At 50.4% G+C, this 27,925-nt stretch overlaps 1 protein-coding gene and 1 non-coding gene across 12 annotated transcripts in view; one reads left to right on the top strand and one right to left on the bottom strand.

The window, feature by feature from the left end:
- Positions 1 to 27,925, top strand: part of PIK3CD (phosphatidylinositol-4,5-bisphosphate 3-kinase catalytic subunit delta) — a 61,929-nt gene that overhangs the window by 29,234 nt on the left and 4,770 nt on the right. For 8 of the 11 annotated variants that reach the window (XR_011560817.1, XR_011560818.1, XM_070768247.1 and 5 more), the window contains exons 2-18: positions 17,706 to 17,878; positions 20,510 to 20,738; positions 20,865 to 21,094; positions 21,513 to 21,692; positions 22,006 to 22,155; positions 22,618 to 22,707; positions 23,690 to 23,911; positions 24,567 to 24,663; positions 24,756 to 24,886; positions 25,375 to 25,425; positions 25,519 to 25,686; positions 25,853 to 25,974; positions 26,173 to 26,316; positions 26,485 to 26,584; positions 26,753 to 26,931; positions 27,030 to 27,142; positions 27,362 to 27,440. Coding sequence is in view for 9 of the 11 variants with exons in the window: in XM_070768247.1 (XP_070624348.1) it covers positions 17,738 to 17,878; positions 20,510 to 20,738; positions 20,865 to 21,094; positions 21,513 to 21,692; positions 22,006 to 22,155; positions 22,618 to 22,707; positions 23,690 to 23,911; positions 24,567 to 24,663; positions 24,756 to 24,886; positions 25,375 to 25,425; positions 25,519 to 25,686; positions 25,853 to 25,974; positions 26,173 to 26,316; positions 26,485 to 26,584; positions 26,753 to 26,931; positions 27,030 to 27,142; positions 27,362 to 27,440 (2,426 nt within the window). In the remaining 2 variants the exon portion in view is untranslated. The remainder of the gene's footprint in view (positions 1 to 17,705; positions 17,879 to 20,509; positions 20,739 to 20,864; positions 21,095 to 21,512; positions 21,693 to 22,005; positions 22,156 to 22,617; positions 22,708 to 23,689; positions 23,912 to 24,566; positions 24,664 to 24,755; positions 24,887 to 25,374; positions 25,426 to 25,518; positions 25,687 to 25,852; positions 25,975 to 26,172; positions 26,317 to 26,484; positions 26,585 to 26,752; positions 26,932 to 27,029; positions 27,143 to 27,361; positions 27,441 to 27,925) is intronic. The other 3 variants (XM_070768253.1, XM_070768252.1, XM_070768255.1) reach the window with 3 other exon arrangements.
- On the bottom strand, positions 19,727 to 19,833 carry LOC139176580 (U6 spliceosomal RNA). Its single transcript, XR_011561037.1, has one exon. It is a non-coding gene; the product is annotated as a U6 spliceosomal RNA (small nuclear RNA).

The raw sequence follows: 27,925 nt of genomic DNA, 5'->3' as shown, positions 1-27,925 counted from the left end.
ACTTCACACCAATACTAACCAAGCAGCTAGGCCTGTACAATCAGCTTTCAGTACCTCACTCTTAAATTTGAATGGGCAGATCTGGTACATCGCATGTTGAATGAGCCCTCTAGCATCAAAGACAGAGACCCAAACTGACAGGAAAAAGAGATTTTGAAGTCATAAACATGGTTGTTGTTAAAAAGGCATATTTAGGGGACTTCCCTGGTGATACAGTGGTTAAGAATCCACCTGTCAATGCAGGGGACATGGACTCAATCCCTGGTCCAGGAAGATGCCATGGGCCATGGAGCAACTAAGCCTGTGCACCATAAGTACTAAGCCAGAGTGCTGCAGCCACTGAAGCCCGCGTGCCTAGAGCCTGTGCTCCATAACAGGAGAAGCCACTGCAGTGAGAGGCCCATGCACCGTAACAGAGTAGTCCCTGCTCCCCACAACTAGAGAAAGCCCATGCAAAGCAACAAAGACGCAGTGAGAGGCCCATGCACCGTAACAGAGTAGTCCCTGCTCCCCACAACTAGAGAAAGCCCATGCAAAGCAACAAAGATGCAGTGCAGCCAGTAGATAATTTATTAAATTTGAAAAAAGGAATCTGCCTTGCAACGCAGGAGATGTGGGTTTGATCCCTGGTCAGGGAACTAAGATCCCACATGCAGAGGAGCAACTAAGCCCGCATGCCACAGCTAAGAGAGTCTATGTGCCACAATGAAAGATCCCACATGCTGCAACTAAGACCTGATACAGCCAAAGTAAAGAAATAAATATTAAAAAATAAAAAGGTATATTCATAAAATAATAATAAGCTCTTGGATATCAAAACTAGGAGTGGAAATTTCAGTAGAATAGAGTTGAATGATTGAACAAGGAAATTCTGGAAAGTAGAACAAAAAGGCTTGAGAGATGGGAAAGAAGAAAGAAAAGAGAAGAAAATGAGAGTAAGTTTAGGAGGCCCAGTATCCATCTCATAGAAGCTCAAGGGGAAGAAATGGAGAAGAAAATGTTATTAAATAAACACCAGGAAAAAAAATCTGGAAGTGAAAGAGTTTCTGCATTGAGTCTCTGTAGCACTGAGCACAATGATAATTAGATACACTACATCAAAGTAAAAGATGTTCTAAGGGACAGCATCATGAACTTTCAAAACTCCAGAGATAGAAGTTACTAAAAGCCAGCACAGGGAAAAAGAGCCACAAACAGAAGATCAGAGAACAGAATGTCATTGGACTTCACAAAAGTAACACCAGAAAAGGTTGGGGGAGCAACATCAGAAGCTACATGGAGTAATTCTTTCAAGTTTCCAGGGGAAATTAACTCTCAATCCAGAATTCTGTGATCACCATTCAAGCAAAATAATAGAATGAAGACATTTTTCAGACATGTGAATTTTCAAACACTTTACACACACATACCCTTTGTATTCCTTTTCAAGGAAGCTACTGGAGGATGTGCTCCACTAAAATGAGAGAGGAAATCAACAAAGAGGAACAAGTGGTGTAGTGTGCAGTTGTCTTGTTTCTCCTTTGGCTCAGCCGCCGAATGACCTTCTGAATTTCAGTTGTTATCTTTGAGTCTTGACAGTGGGGAGAAAAAAAACCTACCCCACCATGGGAACTGAAAAGTACTCACTTCCAAGACTGGACCTGTGATGTGGGCACCATTAATGAGATGTATCTATGTTACATTTTGACAGAGAAGACAGGGATGAAGTGTGTGTTTTATCCATGGTTATGGTGATGACAGCAGGGATGGGCTGCAAGTTTGAGTTCTTGGCACATAAGTGGCAGGGGTACAAAGTAGCTCCCAGTGTATTCTCAGTTACTCAGTTGTGTCCAGTTCTTTGCAACCCCATGGACTGCAGCTCACCAGGCTCCTCTGTCCATGGAATTTTCCAGGCAAGAATACTGGAGTGGGTTGCCATTTCCTCCTCCAGGGGATTTTCCTGACCCAGGGATTGAACCTGGGTCTCCTGCATCTCCTTCACCGGCAAGCACATTCCTTACCACTGTGCCACCTGGGAAGCGCAGCACCCAGTACTCAGTGGCAATACCAGCAGTTTTGCCATCAGAAATGATTCTACACATAGTGTACTGAAATTATATTTCTTTTCTTGTTCAACTTTTTGTTTTCCCTGGAGTTGATAGTTGCCTCACATTTTTATTTTCTTTTTTTTCCAACATGAAAGCAAACGTGTTAGTCACTCAGTCATGTCTGACTCTTTGGGGCCCCATGGACTGTAACCCGCCAGGCTCCTCTGTCCATGAAATTTTCCAGGCAAGAATACTGGAGTGGATAGCCATTCCCTTCTTCTGGGTTTCTTCCTGACCCAGGGATTGAACCTGGGTCTCCTGCATCACAGGCAGATTGTTTGGCATCTGAGCCACCCTGGAAGCCCTCAGTTTTCAATGTTTAGTTCAGTTCAGTCGCTCAGTCATGTCTGACTCTTTGTGACCCTATGGACTGCAGCACACCAGACCTCCTTCTCCATCACCAACTCCTGGAGTTTACCCAAGCTCGTGTCCATTGAGTCAGTGATGCCACAACCATCTCAACCTCTGTCGTCCCCTTCTCCTCCTGCCCTCAATCTTTCCCAGCATCAGGGTCTTTTCAAATGAGTCAGCTCTTCGCATCAGGTGGCCAAAATACTGGAGTTTCAGCTTTAACATCAGTCCTTCCAATGAACACTCAGGACTGATCTCCTTTAGGATGGACTGGTTGGATCTCCTTGAAGTCCAAGGGACTCTCAAGAGTCTTCCCCAACACCACAGTTCAAAAGCATCAATTCTTTGGTGCTCAGCCTTCTTCATAGTCCAACTCTCACATCCATACATGACTATTGGAAAAACCATAGCTTTGACTAGATGGACCTTTGTTGGCAAAGTAATGTCTCTGCTTTTTAATATGCTATCTAGGTTGGTCATAACTTTCCTTTCAAAGAGTAAGCGTCTTTTAATTTCATGGCTGCAGTCTCCATCTGCAGTGATTTTAGAGCCCCAAAATATAAAGTCTGACACTGTTTCCACTGTTGCCCCATCTATCTGCCATGAAGTGATGGGACCAGATGCCATGGTCTTAGTTTTCTGAATGTTGAACTTTAAGCCAGCTTTTTCACTCTCCTCTTTCACTTTCATCAAGAGGCTCTTTAGTTCTTCTTCACTTTCTGCCATAAGGGTGGTGTCACCTGCATATCTGAGGTTATTGAGATTTCTCCCAGCAATCTTGATTCCAGCTTGTGCTTCTTCCAGCCCAGTGTTTCTCATAATGTACTCTGCATAGAAGTTAAATAAGCAGGGTGACAATATACAGGCTTGACATACTCCTTTTCCTATTTGGAACCAGTCTGTTGTTCCATGTCCAGTTCTAACTATTGCTTCCTAACCTGCATACAGATTTCTCAAGAGGCAGGTCAGGTGGTCTGGTATTCCCATGTCTTTCAGAATTTTCTACAATTTATTTTGATCCACACAGTCAAAGGCTTTGACATAGTCAATAAAACAGAAGTAGATGTTTTTCTAGAACTCTCTTGCTTTTTTGGTGATTCAGTGGATGTTGGCAATTTGATCTCTGGTTCCTCTGCCTTTTCTAAAACCAGCTTGAACATCTGGAAGTTCATGGTTCATGTATTGCTGAAGCCTGGCTTGGAGTAATCACTAATTCTTTCTCAAACTCTCCAATAGAATTATTAAACTTCTCACAATTCAGCAAATATGTCAGATAACCCATCATCTCCTTCCCTGCTTAATCATTGAGAGTCCACTTCTTTATTTGCAATCAAGAGCTGTGATTGGTGGAGAGAAGGTGAAGGGAATTCCCATAATAATAGTGAAGACAAGTCCCAGTTGTCTAGAGAGCAACCAGCCCAATTTAGAGCAAGATGGCTGAGGGCCCAGGAGGAATATCTATAAGAAAAAAATGGAGTTGATGGATTATTTGATATATTTGCTATAGTATGAGGGTTTTATAGTTCTGTTAGAGAATTTAGGGAATAGTTACACATTCATACATAGAATGCAAAGAAAATTAATAACCAGGCAACAATCAACTATAGGAGTAACAAAAAGTTGGAACAAGAAAGGATATCATGAGACTTCCCTGGTGGTCCAGAGGTTAAGACTCTGCTTTGCAATGCAGGGGACATAGGTTCAATCTCTGGTCAGAGAACTAAGATCCCACATGCCTAGGAGCTCCTGAGCCCACGTGCTCCCAAGCCTGTGCATTGCAAGAAGATCCTGCATGTTGCAACTAAGACCTGAAGCAGCCAAATAAATAAATATTTTTTTTAAAGAAAGGAAATCATAGTATAGTATGTGGCTTAGCTTTGAACAATGTTTACATTGTTATAATAATGGAAACACTAAAGTTTGATGAACAAAAAATGATCACATTGGTATATCTAGAAGATGGGAGAGAGGATCTGTGCGTGTGTGTAGCTGCAGGAAAGCACAAACTTATCTTCTAAAATAAGTTAAAAGTTGGGACTTCCCTGGTGGTCCAGTGGTTAAGAATCTCCCCTTCAATGCAGGGGACACAGGTTCAATCCATAGTCGGGGAAGATTCCACATGCTGCAAGGCAACTAAGTCCATGCACCGCAGCTACTGAGCCTGTGTGCTCCAAAGCCCATGCTCAGCGGCGAGAAGCCGCTGCAGTGAGAACCTGTGCACCCCAGCTAGACGGCAGCCTCTGCTCGCCTCAACTGGCGAAAGCCCACAAGCAGCAACAAATAAGTAAATATTAAGAAAAGAAGTTAAAAGTTGAAGATCAAGAAATATCAATCTAAACCTATTATTTAGAAATGCAGAGATGAGTACCCAGAGGAACAACTGATATTGGGGATGGTATGTTCGGATGTGGAGGTCAAGGGACTGCTAATTTTTCGCTGTGAGCATTTTAGTTTTAATTAATTGTCAAAATCCTGTGCTTTCATAACTTTCACAGGTATGAAAATTTTAAAGTCATTATTATGATAGCCACTTCCACTGATAATACAGCTGTTTTCACTTTCTCTATGCTTGCTGAAATGTTTTGTCCACAAACATGTTGCCATGATAACTATATGTGCCGTATTGGTTTTGTTTAATGTGGGGTCTATTTGCGGCGTCATGTAGTATGCACGGGTGTTGTTCTAGTGGCTGTATTCACTCTTGTTGTATATATGATAATTTATTTAGCCATTTCTTCATGATTATTATTTTAGATGTGTATTTGTTTGGCTGTGCTGCAACTCAGGATCCTTGTTGCAGCATGCAGGATACTTTAGTTGTGCCCTGTGGGGTTTAGTTTCCTGACCAGAGATCGCACTTGGGCCCCCCTCATTGGAAGCTTAGCATCTCAAACACTGGACCACCAGGGAAGTTTCTCGTTATTGTTTTTGATTTATAACTTTCACAGATAATACCACAATGAATATCTTTGTGCATATAGGTGAAGTGAAAGTTGCTCAGTCGTGTCCAACTCTTTGCAACCCCATGGACTGTAGCCCACCAGACTCCTCTGTCCATGGAATTCTCCAGGCAAGAATAGTGGAGTGGGTTGCCATTCCCTTCTGCAGGGAACCTTTCCGACCCAGGGACCTAACCCAGGTCTCCCGCATTGCAGGGATATTCTTTACTGGGATATACTTCCCTGGTCTGAGCCACCAGGGAAGACAAAGAGTACTAGAGTCGGTAGCCATTCTCTTCTCCTGGGGATCTTCCCAACCTAGGAACTGAACCGGAGTCTTCTGCATTGCAGGCAGATTCTTTACCAGCTGAACCACCAGGGAAGCCCTTTGTGTATATAGCTTTTTCTTTTTTGCTTTTGAATTGCTCCCTAGGACAGTTCCCCAAATTGACCAAATATGAGAACTTGGATCTTTCTCTTTGATTTCTCTATATAGTGCTGAGCCTCCTAGGTGCACCGTGAACTGAGCATCCTAGGAGATGTTGAGATAGAATTTTCTGCAGGACAGTTGGCTTGTTTTTTCTGATGGCAGCAGGAGAAGTCAGAAGTCTGTCTTTTCTTTCCACATAGAACAGAACTTCCAAAGCCCTACCCCTCTCCTTCTCTGATGTCTGTCTTAGTTCCCACACCCCCCACTGAAAGTATTTTTCCTTTTTAAAATATTCAAATTAGAAGTTACTGCCCTTTTGAATAATATGGACTCAAAGGAGATACATTTAAAATGGGAGAGAATGGAAAAAAAAAGTGAGAAAGAGGACTTCCGTGGTGGTCCAGTGGTTAAGAATCTGCCTTCAAATGCAGGGCATGAGGGTTCGATCTCTGGTCGTGGAACTAAGATCCCACCTGTTGTGGGACAGCTAAGCCTGAGCCACAGCTACTGAGCCTGTGCACCACAGTGAAGAGCCTGCTTGCCACAGCGAAGATCGCAGGTGCCTCAGCTAAGACCCAGCACAGCCGAAAATAAAGAATTAAATAAAATGTATTTTTTTTTTAAGTGAAGGAGGCAGAAGTGGGTAGACGAGGAGACCAGGGAGTAAGGCAGTGCATGTCCTCAGCTTACCTTCCAGGGGGACATCGAAATGCCTTCTGCACAATGTGCCATTACTTTGTTATTTTGTCCCATTCTTCACTCCTCTGACCCCTTTTTTTCTCATGGCAGAAGCTGGGGAGTTAGACAGCCCTCCAGACAAACCCATCCTTCCTCATCATGGGATGGTGTTTGGGATGTCCAACTTGCCTGGACCAAAAGAAAGAAAGCATCTATAGTCTGGAAAAATAGCACATCTATCCTAAAAGTGTGCTTGATGAGGGCCCTGGGCCATGCAGTTTCCTCTGGCCTGTGGCCTCATTCTTTTCAAGAAAGAGGAAGATGCAGGCCTCAAGGCTGGGCTGCTGGACTGCCTGCCTGCTAGCTCCTTACGAACAGAGGTTCGGGGCGCTTTGTGGCCTGCAGGGCCCAACACCCTCCCTCATTCGTCTGCCCTGCCAGCTCTGACCCGGGTCCCTAGCCCCATTGCTTTCCCACCTCCATCCTTGCTTCCCATCCTTCCATTTTGCTCACAGCAGCTGAAGCAGTCTTCTCTGTTAAGCATAAAATCAGGCCTTCTCCATTCCCCGCCTAAAATCCCCTAACTTCCCACCACAGTGGTGCCAAAGCCTGACTCCTCACCTGACTTCTCACCTCATCATCTTGCCCAGACTGCCCTTCATGCGTGACTTTCATTTCCTGGTCTCCTGCCTCAGGGCCTCTGCACTTCCCCTTCCACCTGCCTGGAACCCTATTTCATAGAGCTTTGCTGGATCCTTCTCATCATTTGGGCCTCACCTGCAATATAATCTCACCTGAGGACCCTTCCCTGACCTGTCATCCAAAGGAGACCCTCCCAGCAAACCCCTGTTTTATCACTTTCCAAGCCTATACTATCTGAAATCATCGTGATTATTCAAATGTTTCTTTTCATTTTTTGATTTTTCCTGTTAGACTAAAAATTCCATGAGAGCAGGAGTGGTGCCTGTCCCACTCTCTGATGGGCGCATGGAAGGTGCTCAAATAAACATTTTTGAGTGAATGAACAGGCTAGTGAAGGAATGAATAAGGACTTGGGATCTGCAGCCTTCTGGGTTGAGGAGGGCCCCACCTTCTTTTTCCTGAGGGTCTCTGGGGGGATGTGGTGGTTGGAGGATCTCTTAGCAGCCAGAGCAGGGTGGTGGTTCCTGGAAACTCATTTGGAGTAAACATACAGAAGGTTCACCAGGAGGTGAGTAAAAGCATCAAGCATCTTCCACTGCGCCTCTCGTGTACTCATTTGCTGGCACTTTCCATCTAAGGTGGGCAACAGGAAAAGTGTTCATTTCTTTCTCCGTGGGAGGCTGCCTGGAGCAACAGGACTTTTTGAGGCTGAGAAGTCCTGAAAATAAACCCAGGTCAAGGGGCCCAATGTGGACCCTGCTTGTTCAGTGTGATATGGAAGGCCAGCCCTGAGGTCCCCAGCCCCTTGTCACGTGGCTGCTGGCTCCCCTCCTCTCCCACCTTGGGTGGATGGCAGATACTTATTTTGTTCAGTTGCTAAGTTGTATCCTACTCTTTGTGACCCATGGACTGCAGCACGCCAGGCTCCTCTGTCCTTCACTATCTCCCAAATTCATGTCCATTGAGTCAGTGATGCTATCTAACCATCTCATCCTGTTACCCACTTCTTTTGCCTTCAGTCTTTCCCAGCATCAAAGTCTTTTCCAATGAGTCAGTTCTTCGCATCAGGCAGCCAAAGTATTGGAGCTTCAGCTTCAGTATCAGTCCTTTCAGTGATTAATCAGGGTTGATGTCCTTTAGGACGGACTGGTTGGATCGCCTTGCAGTCCAAGGGACTCTCAAGAGTCTTCTCCAACACCACAGTTCGAAAGCATCAGTTCTTCAGCATTCAGCCTTCTTTATGGTCCAACTCTCACATCCGTACATGACTACTGGATACCACAGTCTTGACTGTACAGACCTTTGTCAACAAAGTGATGCATCTGCTTTTTAATATGCTTTCTAGGTTTGTTGTTGCTTTCCTTCCAAGGAGCAAATGTCTTTTAATTTCATGGCTGCAGTCACCGTCTGCAGTGATTTTGGAGCCCAAGAAAATAAAATCTCACTGCTTCCACTTTACTGTAGATCCTTGACTGTGGGCATAACCACCTTCTACAACTTTCTGTGACTGAGGCTCCTTCCCTTGGGCTAATTGGGTTGTAATGTTAGTCTCTGAAATCCAGACATTGGGCAGAGGTTTTGTCCTCAGGTTAAGGACATGAAAGTCTCTCTCTATGCAGGTTCATAGGAGTGGTGCCGGGGGACCGCTAGACTCTTGCTTTAGAGTAATATCCGAAGGCACAGGGCATCCCTTTGGGAGAAGGCTGTTTATCACTCCAACAAGCAGGACACAACTTCCCTTCTCCCGCTGCCTATCCCTTGCGCAGAGCCTGCTGAGAGTGACTCATGTGTTCCCTTGGGAAGCTGTTTCCCAGGACATGTGACTGTAACACAAAAATGACAGTTTTTACATTGACAAAGGCTGAGCAGCAGTTCCTGGTGAGCATGTCGGCTACATCTGGGATGGCCACTGGGACAAGGCAGAGTCTAGCCAACTCAGGAGATGCTCTGAGCCCCCCAACCCCGCCCCCCCAACACACAGTGGAGTTTCAGCAGGAACGAAGGGATCCTTCAGTTGTCCCGAGTTAGGGACAAGCAGCTGGTCTGGCAGCCCAGGGGCCGTTTGGGCTACCCGTATGGGCTACAGGCTCACTCCCCATCCCGTTTGTGGCTCTGGGATCCTACATCCCTTAATTGCCCTTTTCTCTTAGAAATAACTTACTCCCCTAGTGGCTCAGATGGTAAAGAATCTGCTTGCAGTGTGAGAGACCCAGGTTCGATCCCTGGGTCAGGAAGATCCCCTGGAGAAGGGAATGGCTACCCACACAAGTATTCTTGCCCAAAGAATTCCAAGGACAGAGGAGCCTGGCAGGCTACAGTCCATGGGGTTGCAAAGAGTCGGACATGACTGAGCGAGTGACACATTTAGAAATAACTTAGGGCCCCCTGAAACATTCCTGAGGTACAAGGAAGGATGGGGCTGGCGGATGTCCTTTTAGCGAAACCTTTGGAGAAATTCCTCTGCTGACCGCTTAAGACTCAGGTCAGACCCCTCAGACCTTCACGGCTGAGAAACTGTTCTTCATTCTCAGGCCAAAGAAAGTGCATCTATCCAGGAATGTCTTGGAACAGCTTGCAAAGAGGATGGGGACAGCAAACCCCCAGCTGGGATGGCTCTGTTGCCGCATAGCTGTTCTGTGGATGGTGCTGGCCGGAAGTGGGAAGGTGAAAGGAAGCGAGCTCTTTCTGGTCCAGTTTTCTTTGATCTTTTATGAATGAATCAGATGCAGATAAATAGAAAAGCCCTCTCTCAAAATTCTGGATAACTCGGAGTGAGAAGGATGGCTCAGTGTTCTTCTTAGGTCCATCCCATTTTGGTCCCCGGAGGGTGGTCCTGGCCCTCACTCACCCTCCAGTCCCCATGGCTCCATGGCCGCCTACTGACCCCAAGTGATGTCTCTATGACCCCAAAGAAGTCTCCTCTGAGCTTTACTGTGACTTTGCCCCTTGGATGTCTCCACTGGGGTGCTCAGTAAACAACTCTGATTCAGCGTGTCTGAAATGGAGCTCTTGCTATTTCAATCCCCTCCAAATCTGTTTCTCCAGTATACTTTCCTGTCTCAGTAAATATCCACTATCCAGCCAGTCTCCCAAGCTCAACCTGCCTGTCATCCTTGCTCCTTCCCTCACTGTCCCCCATCTGATGACCTCTGCCCCCCACCAGCTCCTAGATGTATGTGGTTCCCTTCCTTTCACCAGCTCCATCTCCTCTTCCTAGATCAAGCCACCGTCATCTGTAGCATGAGCTCCCCCACACTCTCCTTCTTGCCTGCTTGCAACTGTCTAGCCCTTCGTAGCCACAGCCAACAGCATCATTTCAGATGCCAATCAGATCCGGTGGCTCCCTGGCCTAAAACTCTCCAGGACTGTGCATCACTCCTGGAGTGAAAGCCAGGTGTTTCCCTGTGAAGGCTCAATGAGACTGGCCTCCGCTGACCTTCTCAGCCCATCTCATCCCACCGTCCCACATGCTCCAGAGGCAAGGGACCGCCTGCTGTCGGCTCTGAACGTGATGGCTCACCCAGGTCCTCTGCCCAGTGTCCTCCCCTCACAGTGGTCTTTCTCAGCCTTCTGCATGTGGTAGCCCCTCCTGCTGTCCTTCTTCGCATCATCACTTGACAATCTGCCATTTACCACCTTGATCCGTCATTGCAGAAACATCCATCTTGTCTACTGTGTCTCCCCTACTGGTGTGTAAGCTCTTTCTGGAGAGGGACCCTTTGTCTCATTCACCTGTGTGTTCCCAGCACCTCTCGTGATTCCTGGCACTTAATAAATACTAGTTGAATAAACTAATACATCTCAGCCTGAGTGATATATACAAAGTGTCAAATCTCATAATACATGAGTACAGATTATTTCTGTGAGATGAAATTCCATTCATGAGTGCAAATTATTCCATGAGAATAATTGTGAGTTTCTGCATTCAGATTCAGGACATTAGTGTTCCTGTACAGGCTGGGAGGGGCTTCCAGGTGGTGCTAGTGGTAAAGAACCCACCTGCCAATGCAGATAGACATAGGTTCGATCCCTGGGTTGGGAAGATCTCCTGGAGGAGGGCGTAGCAACCTGCTCCAGTTTTCTTGCCTGGAGAATCCCAGGGACAGAGGAGTCTGGTGGGCTATGGTCCATGGGATCACAAAGAGTTGGACAAGGCTGAAGCGCTGACTTAGCTTGGGTGCATACATAGGCTGGGAGACCCTGGCTTACTGTGAGAAATATCTGGAGGGTTGGCGGCCCCCAAGCTTGGTGATGTGGCTACCAGAGAACACTCTGTGGGGTAGGCTGGGAGAGTGGAGGCGGGAAACCTGATATACTTTTAGGCCAAACAAATGGGAGTTTGGTGCCCAGAACATTCTTCTACAATTGGCCTGCCAGGCCCCATCTTGTTTTCTTGGAATACTAAACTTTGGCAAAAGGGTCTAAATCTGCGTTGTGGGGAGAACAGACATGCTGGAACTACCATCCTTCAGGAGGGCCAGCAGATAACAGTTCCACGTGCCTCTGGGTGGCAGCACAAAGGATGGGGGTTGGCTCATAGAGGTGGGCCAGTTTCCAAGCAAAGAACTCTCCAAACACTAGAAGCTTCCCAAAAGGAATGTGCTACTTTAGTCATGGAAATAGATACTTTCAGCTACAAGTGACGGAAAACCCACCTCAAACTACTCTTAAGTTAACAACAACAAAAAAAGGCAGGGAAGGGAGTTTGGCAGATAGAATGGAAAAGTCCAAGGTGAAATGTAGTTTCAGGCATGGCTGGATCCAGGGAATCACAGGCTGTCCTCAGGACTCTGCTTCGCGTTCCATACAGAGTTCTGCTCTCCTCCACGTTGCTTCTTTCTCAGGTCCCGGCCCTCAGGGCAGCAGGTGGTCACCAGGAGCTCTAGGGTGTGTGTGCGTGTCCTAAGTCACTTCTGTCATGTACAACTCTCTGCGACCCCATGGACTGTAGCCCGCCAGGCTTCTCTGTCCATGGGATTCTCCAGGCAGGAATATAGGAGTGGGTTGCCATGCCCTCCTCCAGGGCATCTTCCTGACCCAGGGACCGAATCCGTGTCTCTTAGGTCTCCTGCATTGGCAGGCAGGTTTTTTTTATCACTCAGCCACCTGGGAAGCCCAACTCTAGGTAGATATTCTGTCTTTTCTCCTCCCCCAGGAAAAAGTCCCCAAAGAAGCCCAGATGTCAAAACCAATTGGATGGACTTGATAGTCACATGCCCATCTTGGAATCAGTGTAGCCAGAAAGATACGATTGGTTGGGCCTACGTCCCATTCCTGCTTCCTGTCCAGTCCCCAAGGCCAGAGAAGACACAGGGCTTTGATTAGCTGGGCCTGGGTCTCAGGCTACCTGGGGACCCAGGAGTGAAGTCAACCCACCTGAGCCACTTGGACTGAGAGTGGAATGAGTTTGTGAAAGGTCCCTGGCTCCCAGGGGGGAAAAAAAAAAAAATTACCAGCACTCCTGTGCCCCTTTTCCCTGGGGTAACTGCCCTCCTCACTCCCCGTAACCCCTATCTCTTCATCTGCCTATGCAGACTAGTTCTGCCGGTGCTTGTTCTCCTTATAAATGGGCTCTTGAGCACACAGTCTTTTGTACCTGACGTCTTTCACTCAGCCCTACATTTGTGAGATTCACTTATATGATGAATTTATAGATCATCCACTCTCGTTGCTATACACATTCCATGGGAAGAAGAAACCGCTATATGAATTTCATGGGGAAAAGAAGTAGTATTTTCCATTCTACTACTGATGAGCATGTGGCACGTTTCCATTTGGGGACTGTTATGAGTAGCAGTGCTATGCTCTTTTGGGCATCTTCTGGCACACATGTGCTAGCATTTCTGGTGAGCGTGTACCTTGGCATGGAATTAACTGCTGGGTCATAGGGCATACGTGTTTCGGCTTCTCTAGAAGCTCAGATAGTAAAGCATCCGCCAAAAATGCAGGAGACCTCAGTTTGATCTCTGGGTCGGGAAGATGCCCTGGAGAAGGAAATGGCAAGCCACTCCTGTATACTTGCCTGGAAAATGCGATGGACAGAGGAGCCTGGTGGGCTACAGTCCATGGGGTCGCAAAGAGTGGACACGATAGAGCAACTATACACACACACACACACACACACAGGGCATATGTGTCCAGCTTTAAAAGATACTGCTAACCAGTTTTCCAAAGTGGTTGTGCCAATCTGCATTCTTGGAGCAGTTCTAAAGTCTCTGGATTAGCTGGCATCTGAGTCCCATATCTGTACCGAGAGTGATGGGTCTGGGCTTCACGGAGAATGGGGCTTGTTAGTAACTTCACCCTGGGTCCTGGGCCCACAGAAGGGGAAAGAGTCCCCATCTTTCTCCTGTCCCGTCTGGCATTTGATTCTGTCCTGCCCACACCATCACGAGTCTTCCTCTTCTAGGAATGGGTTGTTTTGTTTTTAAATATTTATTTATTTGGTTGTGCTGGGTCTTTGTTGCTGTCTGAGGGCTTTCTCTAGTTGCAGAGAATGGGGGCTACTCTAGTTGCGGTTTCTCACTGCGATGGCTTCTCTTGTTGCAGAGCGTGTGCTCTAGGGCATGCAGGCTTCAGTAGTTGCAGTGCATAGCCTCAGTTGTTGTGGCTCCCAGGCTCTAGAGCACAGGCTCAGTGGTTGTGGCGCACAGGCTCAGTTGCCCCGAGGCATGTGGGATCTTCCCGGACCAGGGATCGAACCTATATCCCCTGCACTGCAAGGTGGATTCTCAACCCTTGGGCCACCAGGGAAGCCCAGAAATTAGTTTTTAATATCAAAGGGTTTCCCTGCATGCCTCATGGATGGGGGTAGTCAAAGGCTTCCCACAGCGCTGAGAGCAGGGAAGTGAGGGATGTCTATGTCCCAGAGCCCCATCCATCTCTCTGGCTAGAGTCCTGGGGAGCTCCTGCCCCAGGTGCTCATCTTAACCTCAGGATCAAGTGGTCAAAAATGCTCCTGACTTTCGAAGCTCAGCCAAACCATTGTCAATGGATTTTTCCAGAATTTCTGATGATCATCCACATTTTGAATAATTAAAAAAAAACAAACGTGCCTTTAGCCTGGCCATTCTCAGAAAGAGGAACCCAGAGTAGGATGTGGTTTTACAATCAGAGGAAGTGGATCCCAACAGTGGTGACACGGTAGCGCATGCTTGGTCCTGCTGCTCAGGGCAGCTTCTACATCTAACCAAGAGTGAGGCCTGGGCCCCACTGGCAGAGCCCCCAGAACATCTCTCTCAAACTAAGCATTTCCTTCCAGCTATTTTTAAAGTCATTTCAATCTCAGCGGATGTGACCTTAGGGTAAGGAAGTATTTGTTTAAAGGATAAAATTTATAAAACATAAAGGAACAAGATTTGACTACATCAACATTCAAAACTTCTGCTCCTTAAAAAGACACATAAGTAAAATGAAAAGATGACTCAAATTAGAAGATATTCTCAACTCATTCAAGCAATTAAAGAACTGAATCTAAAGAATAGAAAGAAACCCTACAAACCAGTAAGCAAAAGACAACCCCAGGACTTCCCTGGTGGTTCAGACAGTAAAGAATCCTCCTGCCAATGCAGGAGACACGGGTTCCATCCCTGGGTCGGGAAGATCCCCTGAAGAAGGAAATGGCAACCCCCTCCACTGTTCTTGCCTGTGAAATCGCTGGACAGAGGATCCTGGCAGGTTACAGTCCATGGGGTCACAAAAGAGTCAGATACAGCTTAGGTACTAAACAACAATTTGTTGTTCAGTTGCTAAGTCATGTCCAACCCCATGGACTGCAGCACTCTAGGCTTCCCTGTCCTTCACTATCTCCTGGAGTTTGCTCAAACTCATGTCCATTGAATCAGTGATGCTATCTAACCATCTCATCCTCCGTCGTCCCCTTCTCCTCTCGCCCTCAATCTTTCCCAGCATCAGGGTCTTTTCTAATGAACAACAATAGTGACAGACAAAGAAGGGAAAAGTTTATAAGCCTGTTATTTGCAGAAGGTAAACATTTTATGGATAATTAGAGAAATGCAAATTAAAACAAGAGAGCATTTTGTGCCCACCAGCTTGGCAGAAATGAGAAAATTGGACAATGCCAAGTGCTAACTAAGACATGGAGATTACAAAGTTAAAGATGTGGTTACCCCTTGTCATAGATTATACTTAAGATCTGACTCCATTCTTAGGCATCTACCCATCACCTGTGCTGTACGATACGGCAGCCACCAGCCACGTTTCTTTCTTGAACATTTGAAATGTGGAGAGTGTAAGTCAAGAATGGAATTTTTAAACATTTTATTTAATTCATTTAAATGTAAGAATTCATACTTGATTCAGTTATTGAAAAACTTAAGTATACTTGGAACAACTTGAGTCGATGAGCCTACTTTTTTAACCTGTGAAAGTCGCTCAGTTGTGTCCGACTCTTTGCAACCCCATGGACTATACAGTCCATGGAATTCTCCAGGACAGAATACTGGAGTGGGTAGCTATTCCCTTCTCCAGGAGATCTTCCCAACCCAGGGATCAAACCCAGGTCTCCCGCATTGCAGAAGGAGTTTTAACCTGTAAGTTGTATGAAATCTACATACAGATGAAATATTTCTAATGAAAACCTACTGTCCAAATTGTGCTGTGAGTGTAAAATACACTGCAGATTTCAAACACTTAACACCAAAGAAAGGTAAACTATCTGAGTAATTTTTCTACACTGATAACATTGAATGAAATGACCATAGTTTGGACACATGCATAATCAGTCACTCAATCGTGACTGACCCTTTGCAACCCCATGGACTATAGCCTGCCAGACTCCTCTGTCCATGGAATTTTCCAAGCAAGAATACCAGAGCAGGTTCCCATTTCCTCCTCCAGGAGCTCTTCCCGACCCAGGGATGGAACCCATGTCTCTTGTGTCCCCTACATTGGCAGGAGGATTCTTCACCAATGGTGCCACCTGGAAAGCCCCATAGTTTGGATATAGTGGGTTAAATAAAATAGATTACTAACTTAATTTTATTTGTGTCTTTTTACTTTTTTAAAAAAGTAACTTTGACATTACACGTGTAGCTCAAATTTATATTTTTCTTAGAGAACACCAAGACTCTCACTTGTACACAAGGAGATGTGTGCAAGAATATACATTGTAGCATAATATGTAATAACCAAATAAATAGACACAAACCTGGAAGTTCCTTAACAAAAGAAGGGGGGAGGAAATAAATTGTGGTTTATTTACACAGTGAAAAGTCACCCGAGTTAAAATGAGTGAATTAGAGTTACATGTATCAGCATGCATAAATCTAGATTGCAATGCTAGATGGCAAAAGCAAGGTGCAGAAGGCTCACTAATCATACAATGCTTTGAAAGCATGGAAAATATTAGGACTCATTTGTGGATACATTTTAGTCTAATAAAAGGATAAAAACATGCATGGAAACTGTAAACAACCAGAATCCAGGTGGTGGTAACCAGAACAGGGTAGAGACTCAGAGACCTCTAATTGTGTCTGTAACATTTTGTTACTTGCTGGAGAGGGAGTTTGGTATGGTTTCCCGAGTAGCTCAAACAGTAAAGAATCTGCCTGCAAAGCGGGAGACCTGGATTTGATCCCTGGATTGGGAAGATCCCTGAAGAAAGCCGTGGCAGCCCACTCCAGTATTCTTGCCTGGAGAATTCCATAGACAGAGGAGTCTGGTGGGCTATGCTCCATGGGGTCGCAAAGAATCAGACACAACTGAGCAACTTTCACTTCACTTCAAGATATTTCAACAACTTGTTTGATGGTCAAAGCTGCTTGGTTTCTGGTCATAAAATTTCAAAGAACTTTAGTCTTCGGTCCTTCTCAAATCCAGGGTTGTCTGCCCAGTGATCCTGCCATTTTCCATGTTTGCCGGCTAGTGGCCATGGTGAGGTCTCCCATGTGTGTGTTCTTGAGAAAAGTGATTTGGCATGGGTTTGTTGGTGTCCTTTCATAATTTTTATTTGTTTGTTTTGGGCTATGCTGGGTTTTCATTGCTACGCACAGATTTTCTCAATTTGTTGCGGAGAGCAGGGTCAGTGCACAGGCTTCTCATCACAGTGGCTTCTCTTGTTGGAGAGCACAGGCTCTAGAGTGCATGGGCTCAGTAGTTGTGGCACATGGGCTCAGCTGCCGTGTGGCATATGGGGTTTTCCTGGACCAGGGATCGAACCCATGTCCCCTGTACTGTCAGGCAGTTCTTAACCTCTGGGCCACCAGGGAAGTCCTGTAGACATGCTCAGTTGGCCTGCCAGGCTCCTCTGTTCATGGGATTCTCCAGGCAAGAATACTGGAGCGGGTTTCCATTTCCTACTCCAGGAAGTCCTGTTGGTGTCTTAAACTGGAGGCACTGCCGTGAGGGAGGCAGACACAGTACCCGCCTGTGATGAGAGGCTGGACACTCAGCCTAGACAGTGACCTGGGGCAGCAGGAGCCACAAGCCACCTCCTGGCTGGGACTCCATCCTGAGCCTCCTGCTGGCAGAGGTCCTGACTTCGCGTTTTCAAAGGGTCCTTTTAAAGGACTCACCCAGCACACCTGAGGGCCTCACTGTGCTTTGCTTCCCTTGCAGGACGACTGGTATCTGAGAAGTGAAAAAGCAGGATGCCCCCCGGGGTTGACTGCCCCATGGAATTCTGGACCAAGGAGGAGAATCAGAACGTGGCAGTTGATTTCTTGCTCCCCACGGGGGTCTATCTGAACTTCCCTGTGTCCCGAAATGCCAACCTCAGCACTATCAAGAAGGTACGATCTTGACCTTAAAACTAGTCCTCAGAGCTTGGAACTCAGAGAGACAGAAAAAGTCTCACAGTCTCAGATTTGAGATCCTCTGCTATGAATTTTAAAAGACATGGGAATTCCCTTGAGGTCCAGTGGTTAGGACTCCGAGCTTTCTCTGCCTGGGGCCTGGGTTCAGATCCTGAAAGCCTCAAAGTGTGGCTGAAAAAAAAAATTAAAAGATAAAAATAATGTGCAAGAATTCTTTAAAACCCACAGTTAGAATCTACCTATCTTTCCAAATTCAGCTCCTGCCCTTATCATTGCATGTTGCGTGCATGAGTGCTCCGTCATATCTGACTCTTAATGACCCCCATGGACTGTGGGCCAACAGGCTCCTCTGTCCCTGGGATTTCTCAGGCAAGAATACCACAGTGGGTTGCCGTGTTGTCCCTCCCTAGATTCCCGTGAAACCTCCGGGGTACTGGTTCCCAGGGGGGCCTTTCGTTCTCTCCATGACTCTGCCCTCGTGTTTGAAACCACAGCTCATCCACGGCCACTTAAGAGTTTTACTGGTCTTTTGTCTTCAGAGCTGTCGTCATAGTCAACGGCATCTTTGGAAATAGTTTTTGGCTTTATTGAATCATTTTCATGGTGGATTACTGAGTCAAAGGATAAAACGTCTGGATGGTATTTGGCAGATAGTGTCTTGTGACCTTTCCAAGGGCTTATCCCACTTGCAAAGGGTGGGACTTCATGGGTCATGTCAGAGGACAAGGCCTTAGCCCCAGATTTGAAAACACTTGGGAGCAAAAAAAAAAGGGTGGGGGGGGAGAGACGCAGTGAACCATACTTGAGTTTTGTTTAATTTTTAAAATCTTCCCATCCTGGGTGTTTCTTTCTTTCTTTTTTTTAATACTGGATCTTAGTTTCGGCATGCAGGCTCTAGTTCCCTGACCAGGGATTGAACCTGGGCCCCCTGCATTGGGAGCATGGAGTCTTAGCCCCTGGACCACCAATGAAGTCCCCCTGGGTGTTTCTATACAAATTAAATTTCTTTTTTTCCTTTTCAAAAGTATATGGACACATTGAAATTTAGGAGAATAAGAAAAAGTTAGAAGGAAAAGAATTACCCATGATCCAGCCATATGAGACAATCACAGTTAACACTTTAGCTGTTTCCTGTTTTCTTTCCTATATAGTGTTTTTTTGTGATTATTCTCTTTATGAATTTTTATATTCTTTTTCTGAGTTAACATTATAACATCTTTTTTGTGTTATTAACCTTATGTAAATATCATTTTAAAGTGAATCGTATTTTTCTGCTTACAGAGCTATCTATACATGCATGTTATTAAAATTCCAGTACTGTAGACACGTTATTAAAATTCCAACACCACAGAAATATAAAACATATCAGTCCCTGCAGTCTCACCTCATATCCCAATTCAATTTCAGTTTCTTAATATTCTTATTTATACCAGGGACCATATAGTAAATATCCTGGGCTTTGCTGGCCATATGGTGTTTGTCTCGATTACTCAGTTCTTCTGTCTGGGGTGGCAGCAACCGTAGATTGCATGTGAGTGAACTGGCATGGCTGTCTTCCAATAACTTGGCAAACAGTAGCTTGCCAAGTCCTGGTCTACAGTAATTATTAATTACTGTAATACATTCATTAATTGTTTTATGATAATAATAAATTATTACTTATTTTAATAATAAAAATTTATTATTTTAGTAGTAATAATTACATTTATTATTGTTTTTATGGGAATGTTTTTTTTTTTTTAAGATAGAAAGATTTTCTTTATTAATGACTCCAACCGTATTTCTTTAGATACAGGAGTTTTGAACTCAAATACTTAGAGAAAAAAAAATATGGAACGCTTCACGAATTTGCGTGTCATCCTTGCGCAGGGGCCATGCTAATCTTCTCTGTATCGTTCCAATTTTAGTATATGTGCTGCCGAAGCGAGCACGGGAATGGGTTTGAATGACATTCACTGTTCTACAGCTTGGGGTTTCTCCCCACTGAATGCTGTATCTTGGTACAGCATTGTGCCCTTGGTACAAGTATCCTTAGGTTCCATTCACACCTGTGTTCTGTCCCTTTGCATTGTTGGAACATAATTATCCATCCCCCGTGGGAGAAAAATAGGGCCGTTCTCTCCTTTTCCATCTTTTCTGTGACTCAGCGGTGAGCACCTTTGCACTAAAACTTGGCACCCTGGGGACACCTCCACCCAAGGCCACACACTGAGCAGAGCCAGCAGAGGTGTTTAGGGTCCCCTCATTGTGTTAAACTTTTCTGAATTAGTGGCCAGCGTTGAAAGATCAGGGTGATGAGCTCCACAGCAATTAGCTGGGTGCCTGGAGGTTGTGTCTGGCTGGCCATCTCTCAGAGTAGCCTAGGGGAGACCGGAGGACCGGCCCTCAGCTCCAGATGTTAGCACCTACCTGGTCCCCTTCATAGAAGGGCAGGGTCAGCGACTCCTAATGACCCTGTGGACCCTAACCCTGTGGTCAGTGATCAAGGCATGGAGAGGGTAGTGGTCCCGGGATCTTGCCTTTGCCCCACCAGCCCGGGGCTCCTGTGGCCCCGCCCACGGCCCCGCCCACCTCAGGGGCGGGGCTGACGGGCCACTGTCTTCCCAGGTGTTATGGCACCGAGCCCAGTACGAGCCGCTCTTCCACATGCTCAGTGACCCTGAGGCCTACGTGTTCACCTGCGTCAACCAGACGGCGGAGCAGCAGGAGCTGGAGGACGAGCAGCGGCGGCTCTGCGACATCCAGCCCTTCCTGCCCGTCCTGCGGCTGGTGGCCCGCGAGGGTGACCGCGTGAAGAAGCTCATCAACTCGCAGATCAGCCTGCTCATCGGCAAAGGTGCCCTGCTGGGCCGGGCGGTCCTCCCTCGGCCGGGCCTGCCCCCGCCCCCCGGGCCCCACCCCGATCCCCCCCCCCCAACCCCGCCCCTGATCCTGACGCTGACCTGGCTCCCTCGCCTCTCAGGCCTCCACGAGTTTGACTCCTTGCAAGACCCGGAGGTGAATGACTTCCGAGGCAAGATGCGCCAGTTCTGCGAGGAGGCGGCTGCCCGCAGGCAGCAGCTGGGCTGGGAGGCCTGGCTGCAGTACAGCTTCCCTCTGCAGTTGGAGCCCTCGGCGCGGAGCTGGGGGCCAGGCACCCTGCGCGTCCCCAATCGGGTCCTCCTGGTCAATGTCAAGTTTGAGGGCAGCGAGGTGAGCTGAGGCTCCTGCCTGCCCTGTGTGCTGCAGGCAGGCTGCCCAGTCCCCCTACGAGAATCCCAGTCCCCTACCAGCCCTCCAGATCCACCCACCTTCCAACAACATTGTGTGGTATTTGTGGGTTATCCATTGCACAGGAGGGGTCAGCCAAACTTCCCACCAGGCGAGTTGCAAGAGGCAGAGTGATCAGATAGCTCTGGTTCTCAGTCTGCTCATGTATCCATCAGATATTTCCTGATGTTGGCCACTTGCCGTCATCAGAGGCTGCCCTCACAGAGCTCACAGTTGGGGGGTAGGGTGTGCCTAATACATGCAGATGGGCCACACACACCGCCCCCCAACCCCGCGTGTGCCCCTATGCCCTGTGGGCTCCCTGCAGGTGTGGAGGGCTGACCCTCCCTCCTCCTCCTAGGAGAGCTTCACCTTCCAGGTATCCACCAAGGATGTGCCCCTGGCACTGATGGCCTGTGCCCTCCGAAAGAAGGCCACGGTGTTCCGGCAGCCGCTGGTGGAGCAGCCTGAGGACTACACGCTGCAGGTGAACGGCAAGCACGAGTACCTGTACGGCAGCTACCCCCTCTGCCAGTTCCAGGTGAGGGCTGGGTGCTGGGAGGGATTCCTGGACTCCCGCAGCCCTTGCCAGGGTCAGGGGTAGGGGTGGGGGAGCTGCTTCTCAGCCTGTCTTGAGCCCGGCAAGCCAGATCTTGGGCGTCACGATGAAGGTGTCCCCATGTTGAACTTGCTGTCCTCATGAACAAGGGAGGTGGGCAGGGAAAGGAAGGGCCTAGGAGAGACCCCACCCCAGAAGGCCTGGCATGAGCAGTGGTCAGCGTGGGGGGGGGGTCCCCAGGTAGTCAGTGGTCCAGGGAACAGTTGGGGCCGCTCACCCTGTGCCCCCATCTCAGTACATCTGCAGCTGCCTGCACAGTGGGCTGACCCCGCACCTGACCATGGTGCACTCCTCCTCCATTCTCGCCATGCGGGACGAGCAGAGCAACCCTGCCCCCCAAGTCCAGAAGCCACGCACCAAACCACCCCCCATCCCCATGAAGAAGGTGAGCCAGCACCCTGCTCTTACCCTCTCCACCAGCCCTTCCTCCCACCCGTGGTCCAACCCTGAAGCCTATTGGGCAACACTGTGGGCCAGCAGTCTCCTGCCCAGTTTCATGCCTTTTGATTGCTCAGGATTGAGAATTGGGCCTTCGAGCTGGGGTTGGGGGCCTGTCTGGACGTCCCAGGGCAGCCTCCAGGCCTGGCTCTCCAGCTGCCCTCTCTTCCTGCTCCTCCTGCTTCCTGCCCTGTAGGCAGGACTGTGTGCCCTGCAGAGCTCGGGGGCCTTGGGGCCATGGGGGTGTCCCTACGGCAGGTTTTCTGGTAAAGGATGGCGCTGTGGGCAGGTACCGAACCTGGCTGTAAACCTGCAACACCCTCACCCCACCCCCAGTGGCCACAGGCCTCATCGACCTCCTCTGAATTCCTCTGCCTTAACTCCCTCTTCTCCCCCTAACCCTGCCCAGCCCTCCTCTGTGTCCCTCTGGTCCCTGGAGCAGCCTTTCTACATCGAGCTGATCCAGGGCAGCAAAGTGAATGCCGACGAGCGGATGAAGGTAGGGGCAGGCTCCTGGCTGGGAAGGGCACAGGCAGTGTGTGTTTTCTGCAAAAACACAGTGGCTGTGGCCTGAAGGGGTGGCAGAGGAAGAAGGGAGGGGGGTCACACGAAAGCCACCTGACCACATTACCCAGCATCCCTGCCTGGGGTGGTTGTGAGCGGCTTCAAAACAGGAAAGGGGGAGGGGGGTGGGCCGGCCAGCCAGAGAGGCCGATTCGCAGAAACCAGGCCCAGTGAGTTCTGGGTATTGACTTTGGTGGAGGTGGTGGGGCCTGGCCCAGCCCAGGGATGTGGAGCTTGGGAGGTGATGGACACAGAAGAGGAGCTGCTCCAGTGAGCCAGGGGGCCAGGCCCACTTCTGAGTCATACACATGCCCGCCTCCTCTGGCCTCAAGATGGCCTGTGAGATGCAGGTTTTCTCGTCCCATTTGCAGAATGGGAAACCCAGGCCCAACGAAGCCAAGGCTCTTTGGGGAGCACTTTCTGGCTGGGGTAACTTCACACACAGGGCAGGTCTGGTTTCCCGTAGACGAATCACGGAAGGGTGCATGGAGGCAGCTTTCTGACTGGGGGGGTGAGAGCAGAGATGGAGGACACAGGGAAGGGTGTTATCTGGGGTATTAAATCCTTCCCTGTCTAGAGGGACTCATGCAATTCTTGTGTGCTTGACCAAGAGGGGCCCCTGGAATTCCTGAGCCCCGATAGGGAAACGGAGGCCCAAAGCAGAGCAGCAACCTGCCCCGGGGTCCCACAGTCAGTGGGGAGCCGCCCACGCCACCCTCCCCTCCCCATCACTCTTTCCCCCTCAGGCAGCCAGTCATCCCTTATTGGACCACCTTCAAGCACCTGGTTGGGGAGGTTCAGGCCCACTTGAAATAAGGATGTTTCAGGAGGATATTCGAGCCCTAGCGGGAAGGGAGCATGCAGGGGGAGAAGGGGCCCGGCCTCTGCCACCAGTCACCTGCGTGCACCTTCCCCAGCTGGTGGTGCAGGCCGGGCTCTTCCATGGCAATGAGACGCTATGCAAGACGGTGTCCAGCTCGGAGGTGAGCGTGTGCTCGGAGCCCGTGTGGAAGCAGCGGCTGGAGTTTGACATCAACATCTGTGACCTGCCCCGCATGGCCCGGCTCTGCTTCGCGCTTTACGCTGTGATCGAGAAGGCCAAGAAGGCCCGCTCCACCAAGAAGAAGTCCAAGAAGGCGGTGGGTGGAGCTTGTGGGAGTCACTCCCTGCTGGTCCGGTCCTGTCCTGCAGCCCCCTGGGGCTGCTGTTCATCCCTCCCAAGCATCCCAGCTGGCACGCACACATCCTGGGAATGGGGTCTGGGTGGGCCTGCAGACCCCGGCCTCCTCCCCATCACCCCACTGGCCACCCCCTGCCCTGCTGGTGTGTGATGGTGCTGGAATCCTGGGCTTATGAGCAGGGATGCTCGGGATATCTAGACCTGGGCCTTTGGTCCTTGAGGGAACCTGGAGGCCTCTCCCTCGGGTGGAAGGAAAAACGCAGTGTCCTCCCAGGGAGCAGGGAGCCTAAGTCAACAGCCAGCTGGGGATGGAGTGGTGGTCGAGCACTGAGTCACCAGGACCAGGCTGTGACTGGCCACCGAACTGCACTGACTCACTGGTTGACTGGGGCCAGCTCTCTGGGGCTGCTATGTTCTGTGAGAGGCTTTCTCAAGAAGCCGAGGGTGGGATGTGTCTGGGAGCAGTAGGAAACCAGTGTGGCTGACCTTCCCGGCTGCCTCATAGGGAGTGTGGGTGAGGGCAGGGCAGCGTGGCCTGACTGGAACCATCCTGCAGTTGAGCAAACAGAGGCCTTTGGGGCGGCTGGCCCTGACCCACCTGGCTTCTTTCCCAGGACTGCCCCATTGCCTGGGCCAACCTCATGCTGTTTGACTACAAGGACCAGCTCAAGACGGGCGAGCACTGTCTCTATATGTGGCCCTCTGTCCCAGGTGGGCCCAGGCCAGGAGGGAGAGGTGGGAGTGTGGGGTGCATCCGGACGTGGCGACATTCCCCTTGCAACTCCATCTGTCCCTGTGTCCAGACGAGAAAGGGGAACTACTGAACCCCTGTGGGACCGTGCGGAGTAACCCCAACACTGAGAGTGCAGCCGCCCTGGTCATCTTTCTCCCTGAGGTGGCCCCTCACCCTGTATACTACCCTTTCCTGGACAAGGTCAGTGAGGGGGTCCTCGCCATTTGGGGTCCAGGGCCCACCCTGCCCAGAAACCTCAAGGCTAAAGATGAGCCGTCCCCACCCTGCCTCTGGGGCGCCCAGGTCATGGTCCCTGCACCCTGTGAATTGCCCAGGGCTGGGGGCTGGGTCCCCACACACATTTGAGGGCTTCCTTGACTGTCTGAAGTCCTCATGTGTCCTAGAGTGGTGGTTCTCAACTGGGGCCACTTGTCTTTTCAGGGGACTTCCGGCAATGTCCAGAGACAATTTTGGTTGTTAAACCTAGCTGGGGAGATGCTCCTGGCATGTCATGGGAGGAGGCCAGGGATGTTGCTAAACACCCTGTAGTGGGTGGGACGATCCCCACCACTGAGGGTCACTCGCCACGAAGTCAGCAGTGCCAAGGGATTGACACCGACTCCCAGGGCCCCCCACCCAGGCTCTCCCAGGTCCCAGGGGCACTGCTGATATCAGGGTCACTCTTGCAGATCCTGGAGCTGGGGCGGCTTGGAGAGCATGGACGCTTCACGGAGGAGGAGGTGAGCTGGGGGCCGTGGGCAGTGGGGTGTGGACCTGGTTGCAGCCCTCACCACTGCCCCCCACCCCACCCCCGCCCCGCCTGTGCCCCTCAGCAGCTGCAGCTGCGGGAGATCCTGGAGCGGCGGGGTTCCGGGGAACTGTACGAGCACGAGAAGGACCTAGTGTGGAAGATGCGGCACGAGATCCAGGAGCACTTTCCCGAGGCTCTAGCCCGGCTGCTGCTGGTCACTAAGTGGAACAAACATGAGGACGTGGCCCAGGTGGGCGGCGGGGGCGGGGCCGGGATGGGAGGGGGCGGAGCCCGGGGAGGGCGGGGTGAGCGGGGGCGGGGCGGGGCGGAGGCGGGTAGGGCGGGGTCGGGAGGGGCGGAGCCTGGAGCCAGACACAGCCCGCACCCCCGCCCTGACCGCTCGCATCCTCCTCCAGATGCTCTACCTGCTCAGCTCCTGGCCTGAACTGCCCGTTCTGAGCGCCCTGGAGTTGCTAGACTTCAGCTTCCCCGACCGCCACGTGGGATCCTTCGCCATCAAGTCCCTGCGGAAACTAACGTGAGTTCCGCGGGCTTCCTCAACCTCAGAGGGCAGCTTGGCCCCCACCGCCCGGGGCCTAGGCACCGGGTGGGGACCTGCCCTAGGGGTCTGCTCAGATGAGGCCGGCCTCCCGCCCCAGCCCCGCCCCCTCGCCAGCCTCAGACCCTCTCCCAAGACGCGGAGCTCCAGGCCCCAGCCGGCCTCCCTTCTCTGCAGGGACGACGAGCTTTTCCAGTACCTGCTGCAGCTGGTGCAGGTGCTCAAGTACGAGTCCTACCTCGACTGCGAGCTGACCAAATTCCTGCTGGACCGGGCCCTGGCCAATCGCAGGATCGGCCACTTCCTCTTCTGGCACCTCCGGTAGCTGGACTCACCTGCAAGGCCACGGGGAGGAGGGGCCTCTTGCCTGCTGGCCTCGGCGTTTCCCACCAGATGGCCGGCCCGGGTGTCCTTGGCAGCCTCCTATGGGTCTGGGAGGGGCTGTGTGGCCCCACCAGGTGAGGCTCAGCCCCCGCTTCCTCCCCCCAGCTCCGAGATGCACGTGCCGTCGGTGGCCCTGCGCTTCGGCCTTATCATGGAAGCCTATTGCCGGGGCAGCACCCACCACATGAAAGTGCTGATGAAGCAGGTGAGGTGTGACACCCCACAACCCCGCCTGCACTCCATGACCCCGCCTGAGCTCTGCTTCCAGGCAGAGTAGCGCCCTCCCATCTCTGTAGAACCCCGTGGGCCCCGCAGGGGCTCAGAGCCTGCTCCTTACAGTCCACCCAGGACACCCTCCCATCCTCCCGGCCAGGGGGAAGCACTGAGCAAACTGAAGGCCCTGAACGACGTCGTCAAAGTGAGCTCCCAGAAGACCACCAAGCCCCAGACCAAGGAGCTGATGCACCTGTGCATGCGCCAGGAGACCTACCTGGAGGCCCTCTCCCACTTGCAGTCCCCACTCGACCCCAGCACCCTGCTGGCTGAAGTCTGGTAAGTCCCAGGCCCCGGGCAGGGCCTCCCCTCCCCCAACCCCAAGCCAACCCCAGGCCTTGGGGAGGTCCTGCTGCTGACTGCTCTCTGCCCCTTAGCGTGGAGCAGTGCACCTTCATGGACTCCAAGATGAAACCCCTGTGGGTCATGTACAGCAACGAGGAGGCAGGCAGCGACGGCACCGTGGGCATCATCTTTAAGAATGGGGACGGTGAGCAGGCGGGCCCCAGGGAGGACCCAGGGAGGCCATGGCTTCCACACACCCTGCCATACTGCTCTGGGTGGGGAGGGAGACCCTGCTGGGGGCGGAGGACTCCTGGAAGGTGAGCTGAGGAAAAGACAGAGTCTCGGGACTCGGGGGCCTGGGCATGGCTGGGATTGGTGAACCCACCGGAAACTCATGCCGTTCCTCCCCGGGGCGACTGTGCAGACCTCCGCCAGGACATGCTGACCCTGCAGATGATCCAGCTCATGGACATTCTGTGGAAGCAGGAGGGCTTGGACCTGAGGTGAGAGGCCTTCCAGTCATCCACGTGTGCCTGTGCCAGGCCTAGGACTGTATCCTGTTGCAGGGGCCCCCTGTCAAAGCTGACATGACTGCCTCAACCTGAAATAAGACTGGCTGGTCTAAGAATTTTGTTGTTTTTGTTTAGTCACTAAGTCATGTTCAACTCTTTTGTGACCCCGTGGACTATAGCCCACCAGGCTCCTCTGTCCATGGGATTTCCAGGCAAGAATACTGGAGTGGGTTGCCATTTCGCCCTTTAAGGGATCTTCCCGACCCAGGGATCGAACCCCTGTCTCCTGCATTGACAGGCGTATTCTTGACCACTGAGCCACCCAGAGGGACCAGTTTAAAACTCGGGGTCAGGGAGGCAATAGGGCCATAGGATGAGGATAGAGAATGCCAGCCCTGGCCCGTGGCACCTGTCTCCCTCTATGGTGTCCTTTGCTCCCCAGCATCCCTGGCTTTCTGCTCCATCTTCTTCATCCA

The sequence above is a fragment of the Bos indicus genome, chromosome 16, assembly GCF_029378745.1.
Source record: "Bos indicus isolate NIAB-ARS_2022 breed Sahiwal x Tharparkar chromosome 16, NIAB-ARS_B.indTharparkar_mat_pri_1.0, whole genome shotgun sequence".
Taxonomy (NCBI): domain Eukaryota; kingdom Metazoa; phylum Chordata; class Mammalia; order Artiodactyla; family Bovidae; genus Bos; species Bos indicus.
Note: the sequence above shows the minus strand (reverse complement) of the source record. Positions and strands in the feature narration are given on the sequence as shown.